The 26,107-nt window shown below is 36.7% G+C and overlaps 1 protein-coding gene across 7 annotated transcripts in view; it reads left to right on the top strand.

Moving 5' to 3' along the window:
* The window catches only part of TRIM2 (tripartite motif containing 2), a 56,586-nt gene that overhangs the window by 6,294 nt on the left and 24,185 nt on the right, over positions 1–26,107 (top strand). For 4 of the 7 annotated variants that reach the window (XM_034442368.3, XM_034442365.3, XM_034442367.3 and 1 more), the window contains exons 2-4: positions 18,272–18,453; positions 20,358–20,595; positions 25,332–25,483. In XM_034442368.3, coding sequence (XP_034298259.1) covers positions 18,320–18,453; positions 20,358–20,595; positions 25,332–25,483 — 524 coding nt within the window. In that variant the 5' untranslated portion in view covers positions 18,272–18,319. Of the gene's footprint in view, positions 1–4,103; positions 4,268–14,458; positions 14,685–18,271; positions 18,454–20,357; positions 20,596–25,331; positions 25,484–26,107 lie in introns of those variants that run through there. The other 3 variants (XM_034442364.3, XM_034442366.3, XM_034442363.3) reach the window with 3 other exon arrangements.

Below are 26,107 nucleotides of genomic sequence, written 5' to 3'. Positions count from 1 at the left end.
TTTCGTTCTGAAGGGTTGGCAGAAGCTGGGACAAGTAACGGGAGCTCACCCCGTTACGCGGCACTAGGGATTTGAACCGCTGAACTGCCGAACTTTCTATCGACAAGCTCAGCGTCTTAGCCACTGAGCCACCACGTCCTTTAGAAATTGAATAAACATTATAAATAATTTTGCTCTATTTATAATCTATTTTTGTTATTTTGTGCCTTAAATTTCAATATCTTACTCTTTTTTTATTCTGTTATATACAATAAGCATAGTATTGCTTGTCCTGAAAGAAAGAAATTATTTATGTGCTAAACATGAAACAGGTAGTCTTAGAAGTTAAGATGGTCCTGAAAAAAGGGATCATTGCAACATTCCCACAGTCATGTGAACAAAATTCAAATGCTTGTCAACCAGTATGTATTTGCAGCATTCTGGGGTCACATGATTGCCATTTGTGACCTTCCTGAGGGCCTTCTGACAAGTAAAGTCGGGGGGGGGGGAAACTGGGTTCATTTAATGACAATGTGTTTCACTTATTGACCATGACTAAAAAGATTGTAAAATTTATTCACATAACAGCATTGCTTAGCAACAGAAATTATGCTTCCCATTGTGGTCATAAGTCGTGGTCTACTTGTATGTATATGAAGTTTCTGTAACTGAATTTGGAAGATCATTGATCTAAATTCAATTTCCCTCAATGTGGGAAATTTATATCTGAGTCGTCCCATATAATTATAGTTTCCTAAATCCAAAGGACAACATTTGATTTGGAATAAAAAGGCAAATGTTGAGGATTACAAGCCATTCTTTGCCAATTCAGCGTTGGCTATGCTGGCCAAGAGCTCTGGCCTTTATCATCGTAACACATTTGGATGGCATAAGATTTGACAAGGATGCATTATTTTTTCAGCTTTACCAAGTAGAAAAAGAAACTTTTTTGATACTTTTAAAAATCTGTTTTGAGAATGTATCATCAAAATTACATAAATGCCTGGAATTACATAAGATATATCATAAACTTTAGAATCTGAAATGATTGGGTCTATGCTAAGTCTGAATCATTCTAACTGTATTTACCATATTTTTCGGAGTATAAGACGCACCGGAGTATAAGATGCAGCTTAGTTTTTGGGGAGGAAAATAGGGGGGGGGGGAATCTGCCTACCAGGTATTCATCTGGCTATCATCCTTAGGCTGGTCAGTTTCAACACATTAGTTTGTTGTTTTTTTATCCCCTGCTTGGGGATAAAAAACAGCTTCTAAGGCACAGCTGAGAGGAAGCAGCAATGAGAAAAGCAGGCAAAGCACAGGGAGATTGCTTCACTCGGCTAGTGCCTCGTTAGGGCTGAAAAAAAGCTTCTAAAGAACAGCTGAGAGTCGGAGCAGATCGCTTCACTCGCTAGCACCTCATTAGCGCCTCGTTAGGGCTGAAAAAAAGCTTTGAAAAAGCTACATTTGGAGTATAAGATGCACCCAAATTTTCAGCCTCTTTTGGGGAAAAAAGGTACGTTTTATACTCTGAAAAATACGGTAGGTCTTATTCAAAGGGATTCCAGTAAATAGTTGCCATTCTTCTTTCTGCAAGCAATAATATCTGGAAGAGATGAAAAAAGAATTTTTTCATGAAAAAGATGAAAAGAGATTTGTGTAGTGACAATGGAAAAAGGGCTACTCTTGTCTCTTCTGTGTAGCTGCAGTTGAGATAATTTGTATTCACATTTTGTTGTATTTAATAAGATTGAAAAAAAATGGCACGTTTGTTAGAAAGTCCGGTAATTACGATTTTTCAGTTTGTTTTTCAGTGGATTTTGCAATTAGTTACAGTTCTGTTGCTTTGTGCACAAAGCACGTATCTAAATTAATTCTCATTATGTTAATTACAGACGTCCAACTCTGCAGTAATAGAAGTTCAACTGAGCAAGAATTAAAAACAAAACCAAATGTCATGTGGATGGCACCAGAATCTTCCCGTGACATTTTACAAAAATCTTTGCTGAAAGATTGTATTGTTGCAGCTAACAATTGCTGGTCCTTAGGCAGGCTGAGCAATGGTCCTTTCAGTAGGACAGAGCCAAGTGGAGTCTTTCCCTGCCCTGGCGGTATTGCTGCTTCCCCTTTTCATGAACACAATGAGCTGCCATCAAATGGAGTGAACCCACATACAGAATGAACCCACATACAGATTCCACATACATGAACCCACATACATAAATTAACCCATATACAGAATGCAGAGGTGAAATGCTCCTGGATTGGACCGGATCGCCTGATCCGGTAGCAATTTTTTCCCGTGGTTCGGCGATCCGGTAGCAATCGCCGCCCGGGTGTTATTACTTCCTAGTTTTAACCAGGAAGTAATGTTTTTTTACCTTCTGCGCATGCGCAGGTGTGTGCGCGCACATGATGCACGTGGCACATGTGCTTCCAAACCGGTAAGGAAGGTAAGTAGATTTCACCCCTGACAGAATGAAAACCAAAACTATAGTTTTGGCATTGTGTTTGCAAAATAGCTTTTCCAAAAGCAAGTAATACATTCTGACCGAAGTTATTCAGGCAGTTCAGAAAAAGTATGAGTTCATTGTATATGCTGCTGATATAAAATTACAGTTTAATTGCTAGTGGTGTTATATTAGCTTCCCAAAAATGTCAGGAAACCAAAATTGTTAGAATCGTATCTACTTGTTCACCATTTGGTACCCAGAAACCTGATGAAATATATGAATGTCATCTAATGATTCCACCAGAAACTGATTGATTTGAGGAATGTGTGATTTGTGAAGTCACAGTTATGAAACAGTCATTAATTCTAGCCTAGGAAGTATTTCCAGTAAACCCCTAGTCCTAAAAGTATCAAGATAAACTCTATCCCCTTCTCCAGAGAAAAGCTCTGTATAATACTTTTATTTCACTCTTTTTTTTCCAGGATGGATCAATATTATGTGTAATCTGTGGTGTGTATATGTGTATATACACACACACAGATAATTTGTATTTAGTGACCATTATTACAAAAAAGTAACTTGGCAACCAATCCTCACATTTACAATCTTTGCAGGTCACTAAAGGAAAGGAAAGCTGAAGTAAAATTATAAGCATGTCATGGTTTCACTTAGTAACAGTTTCATTTAATGACTGAGTTGCTAAAGTGGTTGATAAACATGGACTACCTGTATTAGGAGTTGATAATCAACCTATATATTTTGGACCATAATTCTTAGCCATCTTATTTAGGGGCTAGCAGTATGTAAAATATTGAGAATTCAATTTGGTTTGCATACAATTAGGGGAATAAGTAGACTTTTCTCAGTTTCCCATTATCTTTTTAAGAATAATATACCATATTTTAATCAGACATTAACCGAAGAGGCTGATCATTGGCTGGAACTGTCCCATAATACACTGTTAATAATTACAAAGACTGTTGTAATCATTTTAGAAATGTTTGGACTTGAAGCAGTGATTTGAGTTTGGAATGCTTCCAGACTTATTGAGACAACCAGTTCTAAATGTGAAACCAAGCCATTTCAACTTAGAAATGTTTTACAGAATTCCCTGAATGCTTCCCTGATAATTTTTCCTATTTTTCTTGGAGAATTCTTCTAGTTCAAGGGTGAGCAACTTGGGCCCTTTTATGACCTGTGAACTTCAACTCCCAGAATTCCTGAGCCAGCATGTTTATAAGGGGGCCATACTTACCCACCCCTAGTCTGAGCTAGTCTGAGAAACAGTGGCCAAAGTTACGACATGGAATTTGTTACCAAGGTTTTGGCAATTTAAAGCTGTAATCTAAGTGCTATGGTAATTTTCAGTGCAAAGTCAAATGTCCCACAGTCTATTTATACTTTCAAAAATCTATTAGAATCATAGAAAACATTACGTGATGGCCTGTCATGTAGGAATTACAGCTGACGCCTTCCATAGAATGATTTGTATTTTCCCTGTGCAAAGCATTTTTAGCTCCTATTCATTTACAAGCAGGCTGGCACAGTTATTCTTGTGGGCTTTTCTCATTCCCCCACTCTCCTTTTAAGAATGAAACACTATATCTTAACCAAACAGTTGCCAAAGAGGCTGATCATTGGCTGGAACTGTCCCATGAGACTAAGTCCTACCTCTTTGGTTGTGCTGACAAGCTGTTTATGTTTTTGCAAGGCTACTCTTTAACTCAGCCTCATGATCGCTATAATGGGACCAATTGTCTGAATGCTGCTGGGAGCAAACTCTTTTCCCCAAAGAGACTGTATTTCAATCCCTGGAAAGACATAATGGAATGCCAGTAAGTAAGCTTTGAATTATCTCTCTCTCTCTCTTTCTCTCCCACCCCCAGGACTATTTCTTTCTTCTCTCTTTCTTATATACTTCTAGGATTGGAAAAATCCTAAAAATATTTTAAAAGCTGGATTTGGGCACTTTGTGACGTTTTTGTTGGTCTGTTCCAGAAGGATCTCTTACATTGGAAGAATATTACTTTGTGTTCAGTGACACGCTTGTTAAAATGTCCATCAAACTATGAGATTATCTTGCAGGGAAGCAGTAGGAAAGACAGTGATGTAAGTTTAATAGGACACAGTGATAAAGATAGCATTTTAAAAGAATTATGAAAATGATCATAAAGAACTTCTCTAAAGCCTTTGAAGGAAAATAGATTAATGTGTAGAAGGATATCAAAGGATTGTTCTGTGCCTATGCTGGGATGTGGGCATAGATTAGGATCAGAAATTAACAAAGTCCTCTAAAAAGAACTGAGCTTTAATGGTGGCATTATATGACGTATTTCTAACATCAAATAGTCCATGATATCTCATATCAGATAAATTCATCTCTGAAAGTTTATAAAACATTGTTTGGATTCTTACAAAAAAATACTCTGAATAAATTTAAATTTTCCTAAACATTTGGAATAAGAAAAACATTTTTATAATTTTACAAAACAAAATGTAGGTTCTTATAGAGTTATAAAGTTAACAGAAAGCATTAAACTATTATAAATTTAAAATTTTTATTTTAAAAAAAGGTTTCATCAAAACACATTGATGAAATAATATAAATAATATATGACCATAACACTGTAAATTAGAAAATGGATAATCCCTCAAATCTAGATTAAGTGTTCTTTATAGTTTATGAAAACCAAATTCCCAAATTGATTCAGTATATATTGATAATTTACTACCCAGAGATTAAATATACACCACTGATAAATAACTTTAGAAATTGTGCCATGTCATATTGAGCTGAAAGCGTATTCAAGTCTATATGAGTCTTATATTCTAAGCACATGAATTGAAGTGCAAAAACTGGCCTCCGCATCAGCTCAAAAACATGCCTAAAACACATCCCTATCTCCACAAACACATACAGCTAATAGAAAGCCCAAAGGCCTGTAGAAAGGGAGATAAGGAAACTCTTGTATTTCCTCTGTACAGCAAGTTTGCAGCAGCGTCAAAACATGGCTTGCCTGTATGGGGAAGGATTTATTGGAAAAGGAATTTGTGTTTCCAAAGAACACAACTTGTGCTTTAAAAAAAAAACTTTCTCTTGTTTCTGTCAGAAGTAAAGCAAATTAACCATATTAATTTTCCTGTAATAATGCCTTCAGCACTCCCTCTCCTCTGACTATTATATTTTATTAGGGATGGTTACATACAAGTTCTGGAATCTTTATTAAACATACAAAGCTATACATTTTGCAAACTGAACTAAAGCCATATGTTTTTGTGAAAGAACATAGATTACGTACATGTTGAAATAGATCATTACTTTAAAAAATGACAAATCCATTAAGAATATATTTGGCAACAGCGTACTATCTGATGAACAATTTCCACAGTCCATGTGACACTATCACTTAATAAATCAGGCTGAGATGATGACGTATAATCAAAATTAGATGGAGAGAAAATGTTCAAAGTCCCAGAGAAGCACTAGACCCCAGGTTTATAATCAAGGGCATATCTTCCATCCTACTGGCAGTTCACAATTTACTTGCCTTTTATTTCTAACCAAGATGAGAGAATTGTGTACAGCCACAAGAAATAAAGCAGTTTTAATTGCCCTTAATAAGGGACGTGGGATCTGAAGTATATTAGGCTGCACAATAAACTTTTCATGGGCGATCTGAAGCTACTCTGATAGCATTGGCATACTAAAGTAGAAAGCAATTACAATAGCAGTGCCCTACTGTGCCATTTAGTTTCCCAGAATACCTCTCATTTAAGGCCACTTTAGGACACTGGGGAATTTAAATGGGACTAGATGTAATTAGGATGTACTGCTTGGAACATGTTCTTTTATCATTTTTTAAGATGCAAAGACATGTACCATAGAATTCATGCTGTGGTACTTGAAATGCAGGTATCTCTCTAAGAACATTGATAATGGTATTGGCTATAGCTGTGCAAAAACAACAGTTGTAGGATCTGAAAGCTGCTGATGACAGGATTCCGATAGCATTTGGCTGTTTATTGTGAAAAGCAGGATATAAGTTCGCCAAGGTATAGTTTTAGTGGCACAGAACAGAAACTTGGTGTACAAAAGTTTCAGATTCAGTTCCTGGAATTTCTAGACAGGATTGAGAAAGGCTGTTGTATAAAATCTTGGAGAGCCACTACCATTCAATACAAACTTAAGTTCTCAGTTTGGTTCCCTTCTCCAATGGCTGTCAAAGATGAATAAACAATCCAAGAAGGAAACCCCCCAAATATTCTCTGACATCTGTTTTCTAACTTGAGTTCTTTGCTCTTTGATAATTCTCAGAATTTTTAGCTGTCTATGTCTTAAATAATGCAAAATAGTTGAAAAGCCATGTGATGCAGGCTAGAAATTTGAGGAATTATAATTTCACATAAGGTTGGGAAAGTCTGCTGATTAGTGTCAACAGACCTGATATAGAGTATATAAAAAATACAAAGCTAAATATTCTTTCTTGTGGCTTGGAGTGTGACATTAAGAATATTTAAAAAAATTAAACTGTTGATTTGACTGATAATTGTTGATATTCGTACAGTAAAATCAAGTTTTACAAAAATAATCCTTCATCTGAACAGGCTGTCCTGTAATGATGCATGTATGTCTGCTAAATGTAAGGCTAAATCAGGATGGTACAAATGCTAGCTCATTTAATTAAGCTTATTTTTTGCATTGTACCATCTGTAATAATTTTTCCAGTTTCTGATCTGCCTTTTACATTAAAGGCAACCATCTGGAAATCAGCAGCCCCTAATGATCCTCTGTAACTTACTTGATTGCTTTTATACATCTGCATATAAACCTAATTGGAGACTGGTTCCTTTTGTGGCTAAATTCTACAGAATGTGGGGTGATATATTTCATGCCTGCTGGAATATTTGAACAGAGAGTTCTGTCTCTTGACAGCCTTCATGCCATATCAGTCAGCTATTGTCATTCCAGTGAATTGTGTGATATACTAAGGATCTGGTGCAGCATTTGCATGCTTTATTTTTTTCATGATTACATAATACAGCAGACAGATATTCACTGATGGGTAATATTATACTACTATGACTCCCAGCACATGTCAAGTGCATCCCGTGTCCCCCGGTTTCTAGTTCTGCTTCAAACTTTGTGCTTTCTGAGTTGAGCTATCTTTCATACCAGATGGTTTCTAACACTTTTTTCTATTTAATAACAGCTCCTTCTCCAATTGGCTATAGTGCCTGGCATGCCCCCTTCCTAGCCTAACCTTGTATAGCCTGTCCTGGCTATGTGTTTTTTTGCTGGTTGGCAGTTAATCCCATGATAGCTGTTATGATAATGAAATGTTTCCAACCCAAGAGGCTCATGCTCCATTCAACCCTTTCATCTCTCTGTGGACATTCTTCAGTTTCTCTCTAGGCTGGGTAAAGCATTTTCCCCTTGCTTTACTACATCCTGTCTACAGTTCAGCAAAGTTTCCTTTCCTTCTCCTTAATTTTTAAGCTAAACATGGGACATTGTTCTTTGTTCAAGTGGCAACTATTCCTTGGATTTACAAAGTGGCATAGAAAGAGCCACCATTGATTGCTTTGATTTAAAAAATAAAAACGTAGAAAGGTCTGCTTTAGTGTCAAAGAGTAATATGTAAGAAAAGGGGGTATGTGTGCAAACATCTAAAAAAGCAAAGGAAAGTCATAGAAGTAGTGAAGAGGAAACAGATCCTAAAAGGAAAAAGCTGGCACCAGTGCACTGATCCACCTATGAGCCAACCAATGACCTGCAGGAGAATAACCAACAGGCATTGCTGTGAGCATAATCTGGACTAAGGACTAGTCCAGCCCCGTGGCAACCTCACTGCAATTCAGCAATGGAATTTATGAAGTAGATTTAAGAAACACATTTACCTGTTGTGGCCTGTTGATTTTTTAAAAAAGAAATACCCACTATTTTGTTGGGGGGAACATGATGGGTTTTAAGGATTTAAGGATGCCAAGCTTGTCAACTAGAAAGCTCACAGCCCAGGTTTGAGATTCAAGTGCCGAACGACAGGATGAGCTCCCGTTATTTGACCCAGTTCCTGCCCGCCAGGCAGTTCAAAAGCATGCAAATGCAAGTAGATAAATAAGTACCACTTCAATGGGAAGGTAACAGTGTTCTGTGTAATTTGGTGTATAGTCATGCTGGCCACATGACCACAGAAATGTTTTTGGACAACACTGCCTACATAGCACTTGCTTATGATAAAGAAAATTTTTAATATTTTCCTGATTGCATTTTGAAAGCGACGTAGTTAATGTTCTTTTGCCACTGCTTTTCTAAACACTGCAAAAGTTCTTTGCATTAATTTTCACCAAGATGCCGTATATGAAAGTGTTAAAAAACACTTCTGTTGAGATTTCTGACAGTAATTCTGCTGGGTTGTGAGTGTGAAATATGAGATGCAGACAAGGACAGGAAAATGTCATTCCTTCCTACTTTTAAGGAAGATAATTCTAAACTTTTTTTTAAAGGAGTTATAGCATTCTTATCCCAAAATTACTGAAAATTGGAAATTTGTATATAGCCTATTTTAATTTATATATATATATATATGTATGTATGTATGTATGTATGTATGTATGTATGTATGTATGTATGTATCTCGCCCTACTCCCAAAGGACTCAGGGCGGTGAACAGCCAAAAAGATAAAACACACAAACTACAAAGTTTAAAAGACAATATAAAAACCCCATTAAATAATTTGGCCCAAAAACAAATTAAAACACCCCTAATGTTTTAAAACAATTTAAAATTTACAATTTACAATTAAAAGGGAAGTTAGGCCAGGCCAGCCTGTTGAAATAAAAAGGTCTTGAGGGCACGGCGGAAGGTGCGTAAATCCGGGATCCTCCGTATTTCCAGATGGCAGGTGCCCCCACAGAGAAGGTTCTTTCCCTGGGGGCCGCCAGTCGACACTGTTTGGCCGACGGCACCCTGAGGAGCCCCTCTCTATGTGAGCGTACTGGCCAGTGAGAGGCTACTGGTGGCAGAAGGCGGTCCCGTAAGTACTCCGGTCCTAAGCCATGGAGCGCTCTAAAGGTGGTAACCAAAACCTTGAAGCGCACCCGGAAAACCACCGGGAGCTAGTGCAGCTCGCGCAGGAGAGGTGTTACATGGGAACGCCACGTTGCTCTCATAACCACCCGCGCGGCCGCACTCTGAACCAGTTGGAGCCTCCGGGTGCTCCTCAAGGGGAGCCCCATGTATAGAGCATTACAGTAGTGATTGACTAATTGGTATGGTAAGGTATGATCAAATGGTAGTTTGGAAAAAATTACTAATGAAATGACAATACTGACTTGGAATTATATTTTTATCACATCTGGAAAGATTATATAAGGATGTTAGTAATAATAACTATTCTGATGAATTAAGTATTATGTATAATCTATAGTTGGATAGTGAAATATACTTTTCTGGGCTACTGTCTTGTACTCAAGGTTTTGGGTTTTTTTTGCACTACAGAATAATAATAATGAAAAAATAATAAACACAAAAATCCAAATCCAAACTGAAACTTAATACAAAAAGCTACAGTTATGGAATATGGAGTTGCTGGGTACAGTTAATCCTGAAAAGCCATACGAGTGATATTTTTGCCTACTTTGAGAAGATCATAATAGTCACAGCTAACAGGGGTGTCACACTCGTGTCATCACAGCAGCGTCACATGATGTATCGCAACTTTTTTCCCCTTCACTAAAGCGGGCCTGGGCGTGGTCAGCGCATGACGCATCTGGCACGCGAGCTGTGAGTTCGACACCCCTGCTTTAGAGAGTAAACTATTCCTTGGAAGCGATTGGAGAAAATGCCCACTATCAGATCACCTTATACCACAACTCCTGATAGATGAGTACCCTAAGTAGTTGCTCTTTGAATGTCTGGATGGGGTAGGCATCCAGGAGAAAGTAGTAGATACTAAGATACTCAGATCTCAAGTCATAGAGAGTATTATACGTAGCAACCAGCAGCTTGAATTGCACTTGGAAACCCAATGGTAAGTGGTGCAGCTCTCATGGTAGTACTGGATTAGCTGAAGTTTGTGAGTGATGTTCTCGTACATCCTCATGTACAGCAAATTATAATAATCCAATCAAGAAGGCAGATCATGAATAACTTATGTCCACTTCATTCTGTTCCAGGCTGTAGCTGGGGCACTAATCAAAGCTAGACAAAATTCCTTATGGCCACAGTTTTCTTTCACTTATTTTTGAGTAGGAGCCTTGAGTCCAGGAGAAGTTCCAGATCATTCTGGGAGAACACAAGCCCATTAAGAGCCAAAAATACTGTTGTCTCTCTGGATCATCAATTTCTACATCTTGCTTGAGATGAGTATTAGCCGTTTTCCCCATCCTGGCTTGTGCTGCTTCCAGAAATCATATGACTTGTATCACATTTCCCAGTGAGCCTGGGTGGTGATGTATGTCATCTGCATGTACAACCTATCACATTCTTCCATGCTTTATAGGAAGTCCTTGAGTTATGACCACACTTGGAATCAGAATTTATATCGCTAAGCAATGTGATTTTAAAGCAAGATGTCACACGACTGCATTCTTTTTACTTGTTTATTAAACTTATTTGCTGCCCATCTCACCTAGAGGTGAATAATTTGTCCAAATGTATTTGTATAATTATTTTGTGATTCTGCCTGAAATAGTAATAGGTAATCAGCAAATCTTGTCTGCATTGTGGTCCTGCAGGATATTTTTTCCCAGAGGTTTACTACATTTTCTGTCATATGCTGTTTCATTATTTAATATCTTAGTACAATACCATTTCAGATATGAGAAATGTAGTATTTTTTTTTTAAAAAAAAACTTTTCCAGACCATTGTGCGATAGAGAGACAGAGGAAGAGAAATACAGAGAAAGAATTCTTCTTCTTGTGCCATATCTGTCATTGGACATTGGTGATCATGTTGGCAATCCTATTTTTATCGGCAGCCGCACAAAAAAGTGCTGCTGAGTTTTATCCAAACCAGTCCCTTAGATTTTGAAGCCATGATATTCTTCTGCCTGGACCTTGTTTGCTTTCAATCTTTCCTTGGAGGATTAAGTGAAGTATGCCGTATTTTTCCGGGTGTCGCATTACATGTCTAACTTTCACTTTTTAATGGTTTTGATGATTTCCCTTGGCTTTCCCTTGGCTCATGAGAAAGAATATTATAATGAATTAGGGCACAGTTAGGGTCAGGTTACACTATATTAATACGGTACTTATGGATAAAGGGCAAGAGTAAGGGTGATTATCTCTATTGGAAGCAGTGCCTAGGTAAAAGCAGAGTTAAAGAAATATTACATGTTTTATATTAGAACATCAAAAGTAGTTCTAGATCAAACATTTAAATGTTCCCCCATCATATTGTTTATGACACTGGATATTTTGTTTTACTAGTTTTCCACAAACACTTTTTGTTTTTAACTGATGCTGCATGCTGTTAAGATTCATATATTATGTAATGGTGGTTTAATACATGATTTTAAGTCACAATCATGATTTGCAACTGACACCCCGGTAGAGTGCAATATGCAAACCTGCTAGTTGACTTTATTCAGAAATTTTAAAACAATCCAGAAGATTATTTCTGAATAAACACAGTCAGCAGCTTGGAGTCAAGTTTGGCTCAAGTCCTTTTTTTAAAATAAATCCATCACCACTCTGACAATTTTTTCTCTGAATCAGTTCATTCAGCAAATATTAGAAGTTAGTTTTTTATTTATTATGAATAATAGCTCTTTTAAAGCTGTTTCGGATTTATTAGTGGTCTATACAATGTGCTTAGCTTTGCACTGTCCACAATAATTTGATGGTATCATCTGAAAGTCTCAGCACTTGGCAGGAGCTATTGTAGCTGGCTGTGCTTGTACTTGGAAGCTAAGCAGGGCCAGACTTGGAAACTCCCAGAGTCGGATCCTAGATAAGAAAATACGGACATATATCAGAAGGCTATGCAAACTATTTCCATCCTGTTGACAAAAATACTGAATGGATAGTCCATGAAGTGATCATAAGTAAAGTTCATCTCAGAGGAGACAGAAGATCTTACTTTTTTACATCGGCTGAAATTTTAGCTTCCTTTCAAGTTACCGGGATTTCCACAATTTTAGTTATTTTCTTTTCAGTTGTATATTATGAGAAAAATACATAATACATTAATATATTTCATTTATATAATTAGGAAATAGTTTAATACTGTGGCTGTGGTTTCCAACGTCCCGATATAGTCAGTTGGTGCCATCACTGACTATTGGGGGTGAATCATTGGCCCCCACGGAGAGGGCGCGCAACTTGGGCATCCTCCTGGATTCACGGCTGTCTTTAGAAGAGCACTTGATGGCCGTGACCGGGAGGATTTTTCATCAGGTCTGCCTGATTCGCCAGTTGCGTCCCTTTCTGGATCGGGACTCCTTTCGCACGATCACTCATGCCCTCGTCACCTCCCGCCTGGACTATTGTAACGCTCTCTACATGGGGCTCCCCTTGAGGAGCACCCGGAGGCTCCAACTGGCGCAGATTGCGGCCGCGCAGGTGGTAATGGGAGCGACATGGCGCTCCTGTGTAACACCCCTCCTGCGCGAGCTGCACTGGCTCCCGGTGGTCTTCCGGGTGCGCTTCAAGGTTTTGGTCACCACCTTTAAAGTGCTCCATGGCTCAGGACCTGGGTACTTGCGGGACCGCCTACTATCACCAATAGCCTCCCACCGGCCGGTACCCTCTCATAGAGAGGGGCTCCTCCGGGTGCCGTCGGCCAAACAATGTCGACAGGTGGCCCCCAGGGGGAGAGCCTTCTCTGTGGGGGCACCTACTATCTGGAATGAGCTTCCCGCGGAGATACGGAGGATCCCGGATCTGCGCACCTTCCGCCACGCTCTAAAGACCTTTTTATTTCACCAGACGGGCCTGGCCTAACTTTTTCCTTCTTTTTTAAATAATTTTAATATTTTAATATGTTTAATATTTTTTAATCCTCAAAGTTTAAATCTGTTTTAAATTGACTGGGGTTTAATCTGTCTGGGCCAAACTATTTAATTCAATTTTATTTCTGCTTTTTAAAATTTTGTATGTATGTATTTTATTGTTGGCTGTTCACTGCCTGAGTCCTTCGGGAGTAGGGCGGTATACAAATCAAATAAAAGTAAAGTAAAGTAAAATACTGAAATTAGCTTAATTTAGCCTCTGATATGCGATAACTTGTTCAGGGAATTTAAAAAATTGCTTCTAAAAAATCTGTTTTAAGGGAAAAATAGGCAGATCGTGGATTGTAGATCAGGGATGTCAAACTCGCAGCCCGCGGACCAGTTGCATCACACACTGGCCACGCCTTAGCCCGGTTTAGCGAAGGGGGAAAAAAGTCGCAATATGTTACATGATGATGCCGTGACGATGCAAGTATGACACCCCTGGTCTAGATCGATTGGGCTGGGAAAATTGATCTCATTCACTGTATGCACTTTAATTGATTATTAGTTACCATATTAAACAGGAGATTTATCAAAAAGTTTGATCAAAACAAAAGTAGGGACTGACTATTTCAGCATTACTAATTAATGTTTTCTTAGATCAAGAATGTTTTATTCCAGAGCCACGTGCATGGATTTTAAGTATTGAAGTGATACTTTTATTTATTACTTCCAAGACAATCCATTTGCTGTTCCTGCCTGCTAATTTGCACTCAAATTCTGCAGGCCAGCACTGAGATTGAAACAGCTGATTGCTGACTAGGGAAGGAAAAGCAAAAAAGAAAGAAAGAATTCCACCCAGCAAATCTCATTGCAGTTCTGTGCTGCAGCTGTATCCCACAATCCCTTTCACCATTTGCTGCAGTCTTTCAGCACAGATTGAGTGAGAAAGATGCACTAAATAAAGATTGATTGGCTGGAATCCTTTAGGGGTCTCCCACTTGTCTGTGACCTGAAGAGGAGGAAAAGAGAGAGAGAGAGAGAGAAAGAGAGAGAGCTTGACTGGGCCTCCTTTTTTCATTAATTCTCTCCCTGGAATGGAGCATTGTTATCTGAAGCAGGAAATATGCTGCATCTTCAGTAATGACTACAGACGTAGCAAATTTCTAACAGCTTTAAACGTGAGACTTTTAAACTCTAATATATTACTGTAATTATGATTGGCTCTTTTGGACGACTGCAAGAGACAACTGCATCCTGGAAAAGATTTCTTACTTGCTATTGCATTGATTAAGCTCAGTTTTTCATGAAGATGGGTATGTCTTGAGCATTTATGGTTATTTAGCTAGCATGCTTTTTGCCCCCGTCTTATATATTCCTACTCTCTTTAAAAATAATACTGCATGGTTTATAATTATGTGTTCTTTAAACAAAAAAATGAGCTATAGTGATTAAAAGCAATGTTTCTGGAAGGAAGAAACACCTGTGTCTAAAGATGCTTCGAACTGTTTTCTGATAAATCATTTATATTTTACTTGTGGGTTCATAATATTTCTGGAAAGGAAATCTATTGATTTGATAGGGGTTTTTTTCCTCTCGAGTAATAGCGTTCAAAGTGGTACATTTGTGGAATTCTACCTAGGTCATAGCCTGATTTCTGAACCAGTGTTCATATTGTAAAAATCTCGTATTTGCCTAGACATTTGACAATTATGTTGTAAATGTTGCTTCCAGAAACCTATTCATGCATTATATGTGGTTTAGAATCTGAGTTTTGTGAATCATTGATCTGTGGTTGATTCAGTTTTCTCTCTGAAAGCTTAAAGGCAGCACCAATTGGGCGGAGCCCTGCTTTTATTTGAAAATGCTGTGCAGTTTGAGCAGGCATAGCTATTATTTTTATAGGTTTTGTTTCACTTGATAGAGTCATAATTCTAACATATATAATACATTTTGCAGAAATTTATAAATAATAATTACTTGGGTCTTCATTGTATCTTCTGTTTCAGATGGGTGTGGCCACACACAATTTCTTTCTTTGTGATTATTAACAAAACAATATTTTTGTATGGATTCTTGCATCATAGTCACCAGCTTTTTATACATGTATTCTTTCTGTGCATTAAAATCTATTTTGATAAGGAAGTATTCATTTAAAGCAAAAGCATGATGTCATTTTCTAAAGTGATTTTAATGCTAACATTAGGTTCTTATCAAAGGAATACATTATTTTGAAAGCTGTACTCTAGAATTGGGTTAACAAAATTTATTTTGTTTACAGTTTAACAACTTTATTTAAGGGCAGCTAGTATTTATACAAAATTGTGAAATTTCATTTTTTTTTCTTTTTTTTTAAAAAATGTAAAAGGAGCTTGTTTGCCAGTTTGTAAGAAACAGATTATTTCAGAATTATTTACAATGCAATCATACAATTGTTGGATATTAAAAAATTAAAAATATAATACTTTAAATATAAAAGATTATGCTTAAAAGGTATACTTTTACAAAATATGTTCAGTAAGAAATCATTGTGGCATAAGAATATGGAAATATGCATTATTTTTTTCAAATACATTGATTATATTCAAGTCTCCCAAGTCATATCTCAAACTGTAGTTAAACCCTTCAAAACAAACTATGATTTGATTCTAATATGAAAGAATATGTTAAATTTATATGTTAAATACATATTAAGGAAGAAATAATTTCTTGAGGACATGGTTTATTCTTACAATCAGATTTGTAGGATTGGATGAATGCAGTTATTGGTCACTTAGTCATAATTGTAGTTTAGAGCCATAGGTAAAAGTTACTTATTGCTAGCAGATAATGCTCACTTAATGACTCTTCAGTGACCATTCAAAGTTGTGACATCACTGAATGAGTGTACTTGGGACCACTCCTCAAAGTTTCACCCATTACTTCACCCTGATCATATGATCACAATCATTCTAGTAAGCCTCTCCACCCATCCGGCAGCAACCACTCCCAGCCCCAAAATTGTGCATGCCACTGCACTTGCCTTTCACCTAGCAGTACCCACTTATCTGCCTTCTAGCCTGCTTGTAAACAATCTGAGGATTAAACTTCCTGCTGGCTTCCTCGCTGACATGATTATTGGAAGCCAGCCAGACATTGTGAGGGGTCCTCACTTAATTGACCACTGAACCTTGCTTAAGAATAGCATTGGGCACTGCCAGGACTACTGTTTGCTAAGTGATGCAGTCACATGGCATTGCACTTTACAGCCACATTATTTAGCAACAGAAGTCCCGATTATCATTAAGTGAGGACTACCTGTAATCTTCTATTTGGAATAATACTTAATAAAAGCTCATTCAGAAGGGAAAAAAGATCATATAAACTCATAAATGAATTATTCGGTCAAAACTAGCACTGGTATATTTTAATGAGGTTTATTTGTATTCTATATCAATGAACATTAAAGGAATGAGTATCTAAGATATTTCTTTCCCAAAGGAGGTTTTTTTCATAATTATTTCATGCAATCCTAAAACAAAAAATGCAAAAGCAAAAATTTCTATCTTTCTTGCATTTTTCTGTCTTTCATACTAAAAAGGGCTTTATTATACTATTTTATTCTGTTATAAAGTTTTCCACCAGTAATTATTTCTGTGCTAGGATTTGCTCTGTTTGAGTTCTGTCTTAGACAAATATGTTGGCTTTTGTTTAAAACTAACCAGCATGATTGAAAAACATATGTGGGGCCTACTTTTAGAATATTCTAGGTTGTCTGTTCCTAATGTCACTCAGTGTTCCATTGCCATTGTTGATGGATACTGAGTACTGGAGCGATGCTGGATTCGTATATTTATCTAAGATAAAAAATACAAAGGTGTATTTACCAGGTGCTAAACAACCTGTTCTATCAACCTGTTCTTTTTCAACAGTGTTCTGATACTAAAATTGTACTTGGCAGTGGTATGTAACAATTCAATCAGAGAATATATGGCAAATATGCAGCAAATTAAAAACAAAGCTGACAAATTGAGAAATGATCTATTCACTCCCAAAATGGTGATTGTGTCTAAGGTAAAACAATGTAGGACATTGTATATTGTTTGAGCCTTATACTAGAAGAATCTGGAATAGGACCAATTTTAAAAAGTTATGCCAAATGAAAAAAACATTTAGAATATTAACAATTCCTCCTCCATTAAACATAATAACTTAGGACAAGTGTATATATTTCTGCATGTATGCTTACTATTTGAAAGTATTACAATTATAAACAACATTGAAAACCTGGATAAACAGATCTGATTTTTCCTAAATTTCTCAGATGACCGCAAGCACATATGCTTCAAAAGAGCCTTCCATAGCTTTGGAAGCCACATCCTTGCTTTGAAAGACTATCAAGGAAAATCAAGTAATTCTTTGAGAGTAGCTGCTTTAAGAAGTTACTGGCAGATTCTATATAAATCTTCCTGCTAGTTTTAGTCACTGGCATAACTCCTTTATAGGTTGTTGATAGTTCCCATTATAGATGCTGAAATTTGTATTTAGGTTAATGGGTTATACTTTTATTTCGATACGTTATTTCATGCAATTTTTCTGGTGCTGAGGCGATCTATGTTTTGATTTTTTTAAAACAAAATTTGTATATTAATTTCTGGAAGGAAAATTTCTTTGGATCACTTCTCTTTATGCAGACTACTCTGAGATTGCTTTTAATGTAATGCAGTTATTAGCTGCTGCCCAAATTTTTGATAGAAGAATAGTACACTAGTGTGCTGCCTTATTTCTAAAGGCAAAAAAGAATAAATGTGCCCCACGTTGCAGTAAATAATTATATTCAGTCAGGATAAAGAGGTTTATTGTTAGTAGGAATTATATATTTCTTTAATTTTAAACACCTTGTCATTTTTTAAAAACATTTCAGCAGTGTGCAGGGTGAAAAAGAGCAAGATCCATATGTCAGTGGTCTAGGATGGCCAGTGAAGGCTCCAATATCCCAAGTCCTGTCGTGCGTCAGATTGACAAACAGTTTCTGATCTGCAGCATATGCTTGGACCGTTACAAGAATCCCAAAGTGCTCCCATGCCTGCATACTTTTTGTGAGAGGTAAGTGGTTTTTAAGAGTCTAAGTCAATCCAGCCATTGAATCTGCCTGGATTGTCATGTCAATGACTTCCCAGGGATTTAGGCTTACCTTTAATACAGTAATAGTAAATTGTCAGTGCGGTAGAAAGGCTTTCCTAAAGTTACAAAAAAGAATAATAAATAAATGCTCCTTGGCTCTTTTTAAGTTATCATTCCTTTTTGTTGCATTTTCATGATGCCATTTATCCCTTGACCATAATCAGTTCCTAGACGTGAAATAAACCATAATTTAGCTAAATGAGACAGTAGAAAATGACTATTCTATCTTGGAAGTCAGTTGCATTGATAGTAAAGTTTGTTTCAGATACTTAGAAATGAAACCTTGGCAACTGTTCTGCACGTAAAACTTAGTTTATTGTCAGGATTGCTTTCTGTCCCTGGCAGTACTGTTGTTTCTATATTATATGGAAATGAATGGTGGTTTTCTTGCATTAATTTCCATGCAAATAAAAGCTACATCTAAATCATATCATACTGAGAATATTGTGAGTATATTGTAATTCTATCTGAAAGTAGAACTAATACTGTATGTCCTTTGTGTGTTTCATCATCTACAAGGTTTGGTTGCATTTGCAGTTTTTAAACAATGAATACATGTCATGTGTCCACAACATAATTTTTCTTCCTATAATATTTAGAACAGTCTCTTTAGTTTGTGTTGTATGATATGAAATCTGTTCAGCTTTAGCTGTATGCCTTTGGCTATCACAGGCAGATTTAGTTTAGCTTTACCTTTAGCTGAAAGCTGTACCTGGGCTGATTTTTACCTGTGGGGGGAAGATTTAAGCTTCTGTGACCCATTGTAGACTGGGAAGCAACGTAAAAAGTTGAATGTGCTTTAGGCTGTAAGGCAGCTTCTCTCAATCTGATGCTATGCAGGTGGTTGGTATGCTGGCTGGAAGCTAGGAGACATCTCAAAGGCACTTTGGAGTAAGGAGTATGCTAATCTTTTAAACATTATGCATGTGTGGATATGGTTATTAGCAAATATTTATCACATAAAATTACCAGAATATCATAACATTTTAATATGAGTTCTTGCATATTGCAAGATATATGAGACTTAACAGGGTTGATATATTTTTAGGATGCTATATAATAAATGCCTGTATTGACCTCTGTAGTTTCGACTTTCTTTGGGGTGCAGGAAATCTGACTATATGAAAAAATATTTTCTTTGATTCCTTCAAAGACACCTTCCTTCTGTTTCACCTTTTTAAGGTCTGCAGTTTTTCATTACAGGTAATCCTCAGCTTATGACAGACCAGAATTTCCATCATAAGTTGTTGAAGTTGTAAATCAAGTCAGAGACAGTTTTACAACACTGTTTACCATGATTGTTGAGTGAATCACCATGGCTGTTAAGTGAGACACATAGTCATTAAGCGAATCCAGCTTGCCTGATGGGCATTTTTGGCCACAAATTGGTTCAAATGACTGCAGGATGCTGCAAGAGGTCATAAACCAGTTGCCAAAACCCTAAATTGTGATCATGTGACAATGAGGGTGATGTGACGGTCATATGTGTGAATACAGGTTATAGCTTTTACCCGAGCCTTTTATATTTGAACTATAGTTAAATAGTCGTAAGTTGAAGACTGTCTGTGTACGTTGCACATTGTCAGGGAAGTACAAATTTTAAATGGTGAAGAGATTTTTGAGATGAATTAGAGCAGGGGTGTCAAACCCATGTCATCATGACAGTGTCACGTGACATATTGGGACTTTTTTCCCCTTCACTAAACCGGGCGTGGGCATGGCCAGCACGTGATGCATCTGGGCCGGGAGTTTGACAGCCCTGAATTAGAGAATTGGGAATATGAAGCAATACTAATGATTATTAATTTTTTTGTTATCCTCATTAGGTGTTTACAGAATTACATTCCAGCTCATAGCTTAACCCTTTCTTGCCCAGTGTGCCGCCAGACATCTATTCTTCCAGAGAAAGGGGTTTCTGCACTGCAAAACAATTTCTTCATCACCAACCTAATGGATGTCCTGCAGCGAACTCCAGACAGCAGTATTGAGGAGGCTGCCATCTTGGAGACTGTCACAGCTGTAGCTTCAGGGAAACCACTTTCCTGCCCTAATCATGAGGGAAATGTAAGTGAATTTGATTCCTGTGAGGTTTATTGTTGAAAAGAAATGGCATGAGTGAAAAATTATTGCTTTATATATATATAATTGATTGTGGTAATAGTTTATTTTCCATTGTGACTGTATATTTGCATAGATAAAGATATTAAATGATGTGAGTTGGAGGAATTGTGTGCATACACATGAGAGAGTGTTATATTAATTCTTTTGGAATATAGTCTTGAGTTTTCCTGACAGTCCTCATTTAGCCAGTGCTTCATGTAGCAACTGTTCACAAATACAGAGATGAAAAAGTAACTTTAAGAGCAATCCTTGCATTTATGCTTGTTGTGGATCTGAAAAGAAAAGAAAAAAGCTGAAGGAAGATTGTAACCACCGTTGTGGTTTCACTTAATGATGGTTTTGCTTAATGACCAAGTTACTGGTCCCAATTGTGACTCTAAACAAGAACTACCTGTATATTTTTGTTTTATAAATGCTTATAGAAAAGTGCTACGATATTAATGAAATGTTTTACTAATGTTTTTAATTGCTCTTTAAATTAATAATTATATAACTCAATTCATTTGCTTAACCTTAGTGGATTAATTAAATGGATTAATTAAATTAATTAAATGCTAACACTAATTAAATTCTATTGATTCTAAAGATGAATTACTTTTTTATTTCTTTATTTCATAAATTGCTGTATTTATTGAAAGACAAAATCCATCTCTGGGAATACTTTCATATCTTTGGTCTGCATCATCATTGTTCATAATACATTTACAGAATTGTAAAAATACACATACACAAAACTTCATTAGATAACTGTTGCAACCAGGTATGGCAAAATAAATATTCTATTAAACAATACAATATCTTTCTCACTGAATCAGTAATTATTCTAACACTATATCTAGTATTTCTGATAACATTAAGAAGAATAAAACAATGCACATATAAAAAAAGGGACTCTGGCTATAAGTGAATTATCTGGACAGTGTGTTGTTATGGTTCCACTTGAGCTGTCAGACTGGTTTTACTGCAGATATATTAGCCAGCATAATATTGCAAAATGTGCCAATGTAATATGAACAAAGATAACCTTGCTGCACAAATTGGAAGACATTGAAATCTTGGAAATTCTTGAAACTATAACCAAGTGTTTCAGCCTTGGCAATGTCAAGATAGATGGGCTTCAACTTCCAGGATTCCCTAGCTAGCCGCTGGCTGGCTGGGGAATTTGGGAGGTTAAAGTCTGCTCATCTTAAAGTTGCCAAGGCTGAGAAACACAGCTCTAGAGCTACTACAATGTACTTGTATCCAGTAACGAAAGCTGCAATTTCAGAGGTAAGAAACAGAACATTTCTTGTTTCTTTCACTATTCCAGCCACTTCAGTTATTTATCACTAGGCACTATTTTCAAGCATCACTTTACCTTCTAGATGTAATTCATAGTACTCTGCACCTCACTACAAATAAGCACTCTGATGTGCTTCATTGGCAAAGATGTTTTAAACCATCACATACCTTTATGTGAGTTGGAATCCTGCGTGGCCAGCTTGATGTCTTTGCCCAAACTGCTGGCATGTTTCCTCTTTGCACTTGGTAGACCGTGCTAAAGCCACGCTGGCCTGATATTTCTTCTTCACATTGGGTAGACCGGGCCGAAGTGATGCAGGCCAGCCCCTTACATTTTCCAGAACGGCCCTGCGTCCTGATCCTACCACATTGCAAAACCCGCAGGTGTTGTGTTTGACACCCCTGTAAACCATTTTAGGGATGGTTCATCTGAATTGTTCCCCTGTGGCGTTTAGAAGAAACAAAATATTAAGAAAAAATATTCTGTATGTGGCATGCTTTTATGAAATCTTAACACTCCTTTACTCATTGTAGTTCTTTTTAAGGAGGTTAAACAAAAATATATTAATATGAAATACTGTAAGCATAATTTTGATAGATGAAATACTTGTTTCTTTTTCTATTGAAGTGTGAGAAAATCGTGGCTGTTCTGGCATTCCCACTGGTTTAGTTTATTTTAATCTGCTCTTGCCTGAGAAATGTGAGAATTAATGCACGCATTCTGAATCTGCTGAACTTTAAAATGTCAACCTAAGCAGTTTATATTACCTTGTGTTAAATGTGTTTGTGCCAGAATTATGGGCCTCATTAAATGCAAAGCTGATACCATTCTGATTTGTATTGCAAAAGGTATCAGTAATGCTTCAGGAATTTATGAAGTAACTTAATACTCTTAAAGCGCAAGACGCAACAGTTTTATTTAAAGCTGAAGAACGGAGGAAATAACTCACTGAAGAGTAATTTGTTATGCTTTAAATAAGACTGTTAAGATTGTATTTGTATTTATATAAGTATGGGATAATTTTCAATATTATTGGATGTTATTATGCGTAACTATTTCTATATAGTTATGCTAACTATGCTAGGAATGGTAGTGGACCAAGAAGAAGGGGCAAGCAAAGAACACGCTGGCATGATAACATTAAACCTGATACAAAGTTGAACATCCAACAATGGAAAGAAACTGCTTGAAAGGGTAGGATGGAGACCACTTGCCTATAAAGTCTGCAAAAGTTGGACATGGTTAAAACAACATATTAATAAAACTCTTGTGTCTCTTTGTAATATTCAATTGGGTGAAACAATGCATCCATAGAACAACAATTTTTTAATCAATGTACCTCAAATGGCATAACTTAAATAATGTATCCAAAATCCAGGGCCTATGTCTCCCATGAGATTGAAATTTGGCAAAGCTATGGCTGCTTCAGTCAGCCATGGTTGTCTCTAATGTCTATGTGTATTGACCCATGCAGCATGGCTATAGTATTATTTATCCTTATTATCTTCTTTAGTTTGCTGCCTTATTGGTATTATGATTATGATTATTCTGTTGCCTTACACATACATTGAAAGCTTCTCCACCAGAGACAAATTCCACGTGTGTCTAATCACACTTGGCCAAATAAAGTATTCAATTCAATTCAATTTCCAATGCTTTTTGTTACTTCCTACAAGGAAAATCAACAGGAACGCCAGTAAGAAATTAGAAGTTGCTCCATCCCACTGCTTTTTTTTCTTCCCAAGGTTACTATGTTTCTCTGTTTAGATAAGGAAATATATTTGAAACAATGATCCCATGGGCTAAGGATTTCTAGTTTTACATAAAACAATATTTGTCTTTTTTGTTTTTATATTATGTACATAATTTGTAAAGGAAATGTAAGAGGAAAAAATTATTATGCATACCAACTAAGAATCACTTATTTATTTGTGTCAGCGTTCCGAGTAACACACCCATGAAAGCAGAACCCCGAGACAGGTAGATTGTTCAAAGAACATGCTTATTGCATACATCATATCGGCACAGCCAGTGAAAACTAACTCTAAAAGTTCCCAGGGTTTTCACCTAATTAAAACAGCAAAAAGCGCCCCACCCCCTACGCCAAGATGTCACCGGTTACATTATAGCTGTCAGGCTGCTTGGTCACTCCTCCTTCAGTAGGCACCTGTTACGATGACCTTGGTTCCCACAGGAAAACATTTTGTTTTGGCGATTAGATGGGCTATCTACTTCTCCCTTCCCTTCCTCCTCTCAGGCTTCGTGGCTACTATGAGGCAGCACAAGATGGCTTCAGCCAGGTTCGCTTCAGAGTTGACAATTTGTTTGTTTAAAATACTTAAAATAGCTGCCCATCTTATAGTAGACTCTGGGCGGCTCCCAATGATGCCCATTTTATTTAGTGGAATTTACAATTTAGGTAAGTATGTATAGGGCTGTGAGCTAAAATTCTAGCTCTATCCATGTTTACCTAAGCAGAAGCCCTATGAACACATTGAGCTTTACATTGGAATAGAGGTGCAATAGAATAGCACTGTCATTAGTAGTAAAATTGAAGGACTATACCAGGTAATTTTTTGGTGACCTTAGTCAACTCAGTGAAAGCTAATTTGGTGTAAGGTTGACGGTCCTGAGCTAAACTTGGGAGACCATGGATTTTAATCCTGACTTTCAGCCTAGGAAGGAGGCAATGGCAAACCACTTCTGTAAAATGTTGCCAAGAAATGTTGCCTAGATTTGTCCAGGCAATCACCAGAGTCATGACAAACTGTCATGAAGGCAGAAGAAAAAGCCCTTTTAATAGGGTATGTAAAGGTATAGTGTGGAAAATGGTTGAAAAAGAAATTTTCATTTTCAAATGCTTTGAGTACATAGTATCTGAAAGAACTGAAAGAATACTCAATCTATAACATGATTAAACCCTCCTAGAAAATGCTTCACTTGCCCCAGAAGAAAAAATGGAAATTACTTTGGATTTAACTAAACAGTCAGTAAAAATTAATGATCAAGTTAAAGCTGTATAGCGTTATGCCCCAAGCCTCATGTAGCTTCCTTCATCCACTTTTAGCTGTGGACATCAGAGCTGTTCCAAATATTTCCCACTGTAACAGAAAAGACAAAAGATTACATGCATTGCAAATTTTATTTACATAAATTAATTGTAAATGGATTATTAAAACTAATTCAGATTACTTTTTTCCAGGCCCTGCTTTTTTGAGTGTTCCTGGATGATGCATTCCTCAGAATTCAAGTGCAGCCCTTTGCTAGAGAAATATTGCATTTCTTTGGTTTAAAACAACTTTGCATTGAAACATATTATTCAAAGAATTAGAAATGTTTATTCAAACCTCAACACTGGCATTCTAATAAGAATACGTGTTTCTTTATTTTTAATCAGCTGATGGAGTTTTACTGTCAATCCTGTGAGACAGCCATGTGCCAAGAATGTACAGTAGGAGAACATGCAGAACATCCAACAGTCCCTCTTAAGGATGTAGTAGAACAACACAAGGCTTCTCTTCAAACACAGTTAGATGCTGTGAACAAAAGGTGAAACTATGAAACATTTCCAGGTTATAGAATTGCATGTTAGGGCAATTTTCTCCAGCTTGGAACCTTCCAGATGAGTAATGGTTATAGTTTCCAGAGTATGTGTCTGGGAATTCTAAACGTTTGAGTCTCACCTATCTAAGGACATTGGACAAATCTTTTCTGAAACACAAAAACAGAAAATTGTTTATGACCGTTTGTACCTTCTTGGGAGAAGATACAGATACTTTTATTTCCTGGGCTTTTCACTTTCAGGAAGATTTTAAATGTTTATAAAGTACAATATTTTTTTTTTGTTGTTGAAAATGAAAAAGATCAACCTGGATTTATTATACTTATTCTTCCTTTCTTTGTTTAGAGAATAATCAACTAAATTCTTAGGAGACATTGGTAGTATTCATATAATGTTAGGCCAAGTTTTTTTTTAAAGTTTTTTTTTTAAAAAACCCTTGAGTCCTTAGGGTTCTCTCATCTACCCAAATTTTCTAATTGCAGTTTAAAATAGCATTGCACAAATTTAGTTGACTGAACGGTTGGATCAATATATATTGATCCGACAATATATATTGATCCATATATATATATATATATGTCATATTTCTATGCCGCCCACTCTCTGAGGAC

This window comes from Pantherophis guttatus, chromosome 8 (assembly GCF_059756535.1).
Source record: "Pantherophis guttatus breed Tessera chromosome 8, ASM5975653v1, whole genome shotgun sequence".
In the NCBI taxonomy this organism is placed as follows: domain Eukaryota; kingdom Metazoa; phylum Chordata; class Lepidosauria; order Squamata; family Colubridae; genus Pantherophis; species Pantherophis guttatus.
Note: the sequence above shows the minus strand (reverse complement) of the source record. Positions and strands in the feature narration are given on the sequence as shown.